Raw genomic sequence first — 8386 nt, 5'->3', positions numbered from 1 at the left:
TTGGTCTTGGCCATGTTAGTAGTTGGATTCTTACTGATTGTATGGGGTGGACAGGTGTCTTTATGCAGCTAATGACCTCAAACAGGTGCATCGAATTTAGGATAATAAATGGAGTGGAGGTGGACATTTTAAAGGCAGACTAACAGGTCTTTGAGGGTCAGAATTCTAGCTGATAGAAAGGTGTTCAAATACTTATTTGCAGCTGTATCATACAAATAAATAGTTAAAAAATCATATATTGTGATTTCTGGATTTTTTCTTTTAGATTATGTCTCTCACAGTGGACATGCACCTACGATGACAATTTCAGACCCCTCCATGATTTCTAAGTGGGAGAACTTGCAAAATAGCAGGGTGTTCAAATACTTATTTTCCTCACTGTATATATATATATATATATATATATATATATATATTACCCTGATTCTTGTTGTCAATTTGATAAACTTCCAGTTTGTCATACCACACCAACTATAAAATAATGCAGATGAAAAAGTAGTAATAATGTGGTGACGCATGTCCCAAGGGTAAAACATAAGGACTTAACACACTGAAGACACCCATGTGTCAAGTTATCCTGTTTTACCCTAGTCCTCCTATCAGAAGGTATCTGTATTTACAGACATCAACACACTGTGCATCACCTAGGTCAGGATCACAAACTCAGCCTTTCTCCACCTGCCACAGTAGCCTCCATTTGGTATGTTCTCCCTTTCTCAGACTGACCTGTTGAAAGCGATTGGTCTGCCATTCTTGTGTGCGTTTATTAAAGATTAAGGTCCCTTGCAGGAGCTGTGTGTAGTTGCCACATGTTGTTGTGGGCCCCGTTTCCCAAACAACCAGATGTGGCTTTGTGGGTGCACTCCTCACCACACCACTGCAGTATATTGACTCACCTGAGTGCTCCAGTGGCAGTCTCCCTGACAGCCAGGCTGCTGTCCAGCAGCATGGGCCCGAGGCGCCTCACAGCATCCCTCTGGAGGAAGCCTGGGATGGTCTGACTCTGCTGCACCACCCGAGAAATGCTGGCACATGCAAACTCTCGCACATCTGCACTGGGACTCTGCAACTGTATACAAAACATGACACCAACTATATAAGCTCACCTGTTTCAGACCACCTGTAGAGTACTCATAAGATAGCAAATCTGGCATTATATAAGCATACATAGGTTCACTGAGACTGAAAAGGTTAATGATATCAGCAATCATTCTTAATAACTTAACAGCCTCAATAAGAGTATTTAGGGTGAAATCACACATTCAGGGTAATCCTAATTAGTGAACTAAACTCGAGATCAACTAAACCAATAAGGGATAATAATAATAATCATAATAATAATATATCCCAGTTTAAAGTTCCATGGCAATGTTTACATACCTATCCACTATGCAAGGATATAACAAGAAAGCAGCTATACAGAGAGTCATTTTAGTAATAGAATAATGATCATACTTTCTCCAGTAACTCCGCAGCTGGACAACTATCATCACCGTGCTCTTCTTCCTCAGCGTCCAGTTCCTTCACAGCATTCACCGGCAGTCCAACTGCGTTGAACTGCGGCCGTTTAAATTTAGTGGTTTTACTTTTACCCATTTCTGTCTCTATTAAAGTGCTAACTACGCATGTAACGTGATTTTTTTTTTTTTCTTCCCTTCTACGCTCAGGCTTAGCGACCGAACCTCAAACACACACTCCAGCTCCAGCCTCGTTGGAGGCCATGTGGAAGACTGTTCCCTGTCGTAAAGTGGTCGTTGCTAACAGAAAGCAGAGAAGCTGTCGCAAAGCCACGGAAAACGCTAAAACACGGACGTAAACCCGTCTCGAGAAGTTAGTCATTTAAAAACCAATAATAGACACAGGGTTTATGTGTAATAAGACACAAAATATGAGACGGTTTCACATCTGAAGTATTTATTAGGTAAATAATTTTAAAAATAGAAACATTTAGTTAAAATACATGCTCAACATTAGAAATAAACACAACTGAACTCTTGTCTTCAATCCTTACATCAGAACAGTGACACTGTTAAAAAGGCCCTATCAGGTCATTTCTTCTTTCTTCCAAATGCATTTCCATCATGACGACAATGTCTGTCTCAGTGCTGTTCCCCTTGGTGCTGTTCAGACCACCCAAAGGACTCAAGACACTGAGTGATCGGTGGCTATATAAACAAAGACCAGGTACAGCTGACGGCCCCCACTCAAGCTTGCGGTTACTGGATGTTCGGTCGTGGCTTGAGAATAAGTTTCCCCGTCTGTGAAAAGACAGAAATAACACGAGCGTTGCCAATTTTTCTAAAAATACAAGATCGTCGGAGCAGACTACAGGTCACATCATCAACGAGATTTGTAAACTCACGTCGTCACAGGACATGTTGTATTCTGCTAAAACGGTCCGACAGCGGGCAGCGATACTGAAGGGGCAAAGGTCAAAGATTTTAACTTTTAAGCCAAAAACTTAAACAAGGATGAATCGGTTTTAAAACAGGGCCCCAAATGACTACCCTTTCCTGTCAGTGGCTGAGACTGGAGGTGCGAGGTCAGTGCCGATGCTGGAATTATAAATCTGATAAAACGTATTAACTGCAACAGACAAAAGGATACATTGATGGTGCCACAACTCGTTTGTGTATCCCAGCAAAGAAGAGAGCTATAAGAGTGATGCAGCTGATGGTGAAGAAGGGATGATTCCACAGTGATGAAAAGAAAGAGACCTGCAGAACAAAGCAACAGAAATTATTAAGTCCATAACAAAACTTTTACAGAACTCATCTATAGTGAGCTAAGGGAAATCAATTGTAGTAGAACATTTTTTTTTTTAAATCCAATGGGTCCCATGAGACATGTGGTTATGCAACAGGGGCTAATCAATTTGGGAGTTAAAAAAGAAACTAAACTAGTTCAGTTTGCGAGTCTGAGCACGTCTGTCTTTAAAGGGTCACTTCACATTTTTTTTTCAACCCAAATCCTATCATTCTAATGTGCAAAGGATAGGGCTGCACAATTAATCGCAATTTAATCGAAATCGCAATATGGACTAGTGCGATATCCAAATCGCAGAGGGGCGCAATATTTGTTAAAGGCAAAATATGTGTCAAACTGTTCTGAATGAAGTATTGTGGTGCTGCAGAGACGTCCCGGCCTACAAATCCTATCCTACAGAAAACATCTTTGGCACAGATCCTCGCAAAAAAAAAAAAAAAAAAAAAATCACACTGTAATCATTTTAATTTTTTTTTAAAGGTCCCATGGCATGGCATTCACTTTATGAGGTTTTTTAACATTAATATGCGTTCCCCCAGCCTGCCTATGGTCCCCCAGTGGCTAGAAATGGCGATAGGTGTAAATCTATCGAAATCGAAAATGAAAGCTCAGATGGGCCGATCTGGAATCTCCTCCTTATGAGCTCATAAGGAGAAAGGTTACCTCCCCTTTCTCTGCTTTGCCCGCCCAGAGAATTTGGCCCACCCATGAGAGAGACATCATGGCTTTCAAACGAGCAAAGTGGCAGTTGGTCAAGGCCCAATTAGTCAATGAAAATGAGAATAATGATACAAACATGATCATTCCCTTCAATATTGGGAATCATATCGCAATCGCAATATCAGTCAAAATAATCGCAATTAGATATTTTCCTCATATCGTGCAGCCCTAGCGAAGGACTAGCATAACGCTCCAGAGATCTGGCTTAAAGTACAGCTTCTATGTCCTCGCGTTTCATCAGACGAGACAGAAAGAGACATCTCCAAAGTCAGACGACTCCGGGGAGAAACACACTGTACGCAGCGAGCATATTTCAATGATGAGCAGCAAATCGGTCGCGAGGAGCATAATGCGATGGCTGCCAGGCAAGAGACAGGGGCAGGCGGTGTGGAGGGCAAAGCTAAAATAAATCAACTGTGCTCAGAAAAGCTCAGCGTGGTAACCAATCACAACTAAGATTGATAATAATCATCAATTCCTAAATTAACAATTAAAATGAAACAAAACAAGCAACAACAACGGAAGCAAACATCAAACTGCATTTGGACTGATAGCATGAACGATCTGCCCATAATGTGGCTGATTGTGTGTGTGTGTGTGTGTGTGTGTGTGTGTGTGTGTGTGTGAGACTTGGAGGTACAGTCAATTCTGATATGAAGGTGTAAGAAAAAAAGCTCCACTCAAAATGCTTGATACTTTCACTACACAATGGCTCAGCTTTCTCTGTAGTCTGAAATTGAGTTTATTTATAATGTAGTCCCTGAACCCTGGATTAGTTGTGCTGATGTGTACATTCACAGCCATAGGCCTTCATATTCAAATTCTAATATCCCATTTACTAAATAATCTATCAGTTTACAGAGTCTGTGTCATCGGACATACTGAAAACAATGGTCAACTTATGATTACATTACATGTCATTTAGCTGACACTTTTATCAAAAGCGACTTACAATTGCTATGTATCAGAGGTTGCACGCCTCTGGAGCAACTAGGGGTTAAGTGTCTTGCACATTGGTTGATGTATCGCCAGTGGGAATCGAACCCAGATCTCCCACACCAAAGGCATGGGTTATATCCACTGCGCCATCACCAGCACCATATCATTTATGTCTCAATGCTGTAGTTCCTGTGTTAGGACGACCATTATGCATATTGCTGTTGGCTATATTGTCGTCATAGTGGTCGACAACAGCACAATGTATATTCTCTTTGTGATGGAGTTTACCTTTAAGCCAGAAATGACACAACTAGACATGTTTATCCACTCATACATACCTTCTGTGTGTCCGGGTCTATTAACCAGTTCCAAGCTCCAGTAGCCGTACAGACAGACACAACTATCAGAATCACTGAAACAAGACGGGAAAATGGCACCCAGTGAAACAACACGAACCATGTTTTACCAAATAAATATATATTCTAACTTTCTTTGCTCAATGTTGGGGATAACAGGTTACAGGTCTTTAACCTGTGATTACATCTGCATCAACTTCTGTATTTACTGAGTGAGTGATGGCTTCAAATGATTCTTTTCGTCAATGAACAGAAATACATAGGGTTGGGCAAATAAATACAAAAAAATAAAGGTAATCACTACATCTTCTCTGCCATGGTTTTGACAACAACCATTAACAGTTACTTACTTCTCCACCTGCCTGTTGCAGGTTGCAAACAGGAGACATACTCTGTCAATCTTCTCTCAAAGGCCTTCAGGTCTGAAACAAAAATAGGTCCAATGAAACGCACTGTGTTTGGACTTAATATCATGGCTGTATGACCTAGCAACATCAGCTTTTTTAGTGAAGTGATGATGATAACATAACTAGCTAGAGATGGGCGGATGATACCGAAGCTTGGTTCACTCCTCTGAAGTTTCCATACATTGTTGTTGAACTTTTATTCCACATATGAGACTAAAAATATTCAAATCACAGGAGGTTTTGAAGGGCTGCTATACGTTTTGCAACCGCAGGGTGTCTGCAGCCCCGAAGCTTCTTTGTCGTCAGAAAAGAAAAAGAAAGAAAGCCCCAATGAAGCTTCCTGAGGCTTCATTCGCCCATCACTAAACATAACTAATGTCAGCCTCAACTCCTAGGTTCGTGTCACTTTGTATCTAACGTTAGTGGTTACTGCAATAATGTAGCTAACTTTAAACTGAAGCGAACACAGGATCATAACGTGACTGAATAAGCCGGTTAAATAGCGAAAACGTTTGTGACAAATTCACCGATTATGTCACACAGGCTGCTGGTAAAATCTAGCTATCTATATATCATGACAATAGAAACTAACAGACATAATAACGGAATATGTGTTAACGTTAGCTAATAGCTAGCAAACATGCTAAGTGTCGTAAACAGACTAGCCAGCTAGCTAGCTAGCTAACTCAACGTTGCATCTAACTATGTAATCTCCTTTTAAGACGTTTGTTTTGAATTATTTTTGGTGATTGTAGCTATGAGGCTGAAACAAATCAGCAGTTAATTACAATGTGGTTATTTCAACTCGGTCTTGGTTACCTTCGGCCTGTTCCAAGGAGTTCATATCTGAGCCTAGTCACACCAGCCTGCAGTGCTGTTGGCTGTGCCACTGCTTCCCCTCAGCTGAACGACAGGCCGCACAGGCCAATCCGCATTGGCTGCATGCTCAGCTTTAACGTGATTGGGTGTAAACCAAGCGTGAGCTCCCGCCTCTATCCCTCTGGTCCATCATGCTCTGGTGGTCCACTTAGGTCCAGTAGCCCAGACAGGCCCAGGGACCCCAGTTCAGTTCAGTCATAATAACAATAACTGATTATATATGTACCTGCTCTCCAGTAGGGATTAATAGCTTTATTTCACATTCCCCCCCAATTGGGCAAAGCAGGTAACTGCCACAGGCCCCAGACCTCATAGTGACTACAAAAGCCTTAGATTTGCTGTGTGTCAATTCCTTTTTGGTGATTTAATTATTTTGGAACAACAAAACTCCTGCATCCTGCAGGACAGATGAGCATCTCATTCATTTCAAATGCGTGTGATGCTTTCATACCTCAACACTTTCAATAACGTTAAGTTGGAGACCTTGTTGCACCACAGACTAAAATGGATGACACCACCCAAACTTTCAGCTTTTAGCTGTGAGGCATTTCATGTAAAAGGACCTTGCTATTTATAATTTTAGTCTGTTTTGACCTTCACTGAACACTTGCCACGTTGAAGAAGCTAAATGTGTACAGGTTAAATGAGAAGTTTTAATGATGCTATTAAGCAAATATAGTACGATTTTACCCCAATAACAATTGTCCAGTGTCATTTTTTATCAAGATGTCCCTTTCACATGTATCAATCATAATGATGCTGATAATAATATTACTGAAACATAGGCACACAGTCAACAGGTGTGAGTCACACCGTGTGACAGCTAATTTAAGTTGTAGTTAAGAAAAGTGACATAATATTTCTTATTTTGTGATGTTGGACGCACATGGGGGTTGTAGTTTTAGGTGATATATGTCACACATTTAACCTCTGTTATGTTGCTGATGTGTGGAGCTGTCACAGTGGACGTTACTATGCGGGGGGGGGGGGGGGCTGAAAGAATCAGGGGGCCTTTGAACATGCTATAGGTATACTACAGACAGGAACAGCCTTTAAGACCATTTCTACACTCAAACCATGAGAAAGCTCGGTGTAAAGATATTGTTACCGTGCATATAGGCACTCCCAGCACTTTTATGGGACACACACTGTCGCTGATATTAGAGCAGAGCAGGACTCAGCAGAACAATCAGAAGTAGGCTGGAAAGGAGTTTATTGCCACAGTAATTACCCTTCGTGGAATTTGCCCTGATGATTGGTGCATACACACAAAGAAACATATTAAACATATAAGAATAAACAATACAGAAACAGAAACAAATATTATACAAAATAGCTGTTTAAGTAACACTGTTGCAACAACGTATTGAGTGGCTCATGAATACATATTTATACTTTTTTAATGGCTAAGTAATGTTCTTTAAAAAAAAAATCCTGGGCATTTGCATTTGTTGGGGATTATTTTCATGGGCTGATGAATCCACGTGGTGCTCTAGCATAGCAAGTATTTTCGCGATTGCTTCAAAATAGACTAAAGTCTGTGTTATATAGTCATGAGTATGCATTTAATCTTCAAACAACACATTCAATCAATCAATTCAACACTCTCTGAAACAAAAAGCAATACAAACTGTTAACCCCATTAACAGTTCCCCCATTAGTGTTTAAACTGTGATATTAAAGTTTTTCAGCTATTATATTTGTTAATTTTTTCAATTTTTTTCTGTTTGTACATGTTTTGTAATTGTCACGTTTGTTTCATCATTGTGAGGATGATGTCACCTGAGGCATCATTTCTGATGTTGTTGTCTTGGACTGATGTTGTTTTTTTATCTGTTTATTGATGGAAATTGCACAGGAAATACATAGAATAAAGATGTATCAGTAGAAAAATAATAATTTCCATTTTTTTCCAACCTTTTTCTTCAAACATCAGTCATAAAAATCATTCATCAAAATGCCTTGAACTAGCTTACAACAATACACATAAAAGATTAAGAGTAAAGTAAAATCTAAAATCAAATGTAAAATTAAAAAAATGGGGGAAGGGGGGGGGGGACATCAAGGCATCGTATCGAAATGCCATAGTATTACTGATAATAACAGCCTTAGTAAATCGTAGCATAAAAGTAGGTGTTTTATGAGCCTGTGTACCGCTCGTTCTCAAAAAAGAAAGAAGAAAAAAGTGGAAATGTAAGGTAGATCATATGAGTTTGGACTCCAGTTCTTTTAAGTTCTGAAAGTAGGTAATGATGGGTTGCCATCTCAAGTAAAAGTTTTTCATTGACCCTCTCAATGTAAATTTTTATGTTTTCTAAC

General features: G+C 40.0%; 2 protein-coding genes across 2 annotated transcripts in view; both read right to left on the bottom strand.

Moving 5' to 3' along the window:
• Positions 1–1759, bottom strand: part of heatr3 (HEAT repeat containing 3) — a 14593-nt gene extending 12834 nt beyond the window's left edge. Inside the window, exons 1-2 of the mRNA XM_031281509.2 lie at positions 1456–1759; positions 897–1069 (exon numbers count right to left, since the gene is read on the bottom strand). Of these exons, the coding sequence (XP_031137369.1) occupies positions 897–1069; positions 1456–1596 (314 nt within the window). The 5' untranslated portion in view covers positions 1597–1759. The remainder of the gene's footprint in view (positions 1–896; positions 1070–1455) is intronic.
• A 133-nt stretch (positions 1760–1892) lies between these two features.
• On the bottom strand, positions 1893–6249 carry cnep1r1 (CTD nuclear envelope phosphatase 1 regulatory subunit 1). The gene is made up of 6 exons (XM_031281510.2): positions 6008–6249; positions 5132–5203; positions 4764–4837; positions 2608–2717; positions 2363–2417; positions 1893–2258 (listed from the first exon to the last, which is right to left on the bottom strand). The coding sequence occupies exons 1-6, from the start codon at positions 6030–6032 to the stop codon at positions 2217–2219; spliced, it is 378 nt and encodes a 125-aa protein (XP_031137370.1). The 5' UTR covers positions 6033–6249; the 3' UTR covers positions 1893–2216.
• Between the last annotated feature and the right edge of the window lie 2137 nt (positions 6250–8386).

This window comes from Sander lucioperca, chromosome 3 (assembly GCF_008315115.2).
Source record: "Sander lucioperca isolate FBNREF2018 chromosome 3, SLUC_FBN_1.2, whole genome shotgun sequence".
Lineage (NCBI taxonomy): Eukaryota > Metazoa > Chordata > Actinopteri > Perciformes > Percidae > Sander > Sander lucioperca.
The sequence above is the reverse complement of the archived record's forward strand: the minus strand, read 5'-3'. Positions and strand labels throughout refer to the sequence as shown.

What these genes read in the sequence shown, in the direction of transcription:
- cnep1r1 (XM_031281510.2), bottom strand. Translation starts at nt 6,032, where the DNA reads ATGAACTCCTTGGAACAGGCCGAAG. An exon ending in TAGACCCGGACACACAGAAG is followed by an intron (nt 2,718 to 4,763) that starts GTATGTATGAGT and finishes TTTGTTCTGCAG; the next exon opens with GTCTCTTTCTTTTCATCACT. An exon ending in ACAACATGTCCTGTGACGAC is followed by an intron (nt 2,259 to 2,362) that starts GTGAGTTTACAA and finishes GTCTTTTCACAG; the next exon opens with ACGGGGAAACTTATTCTCAA.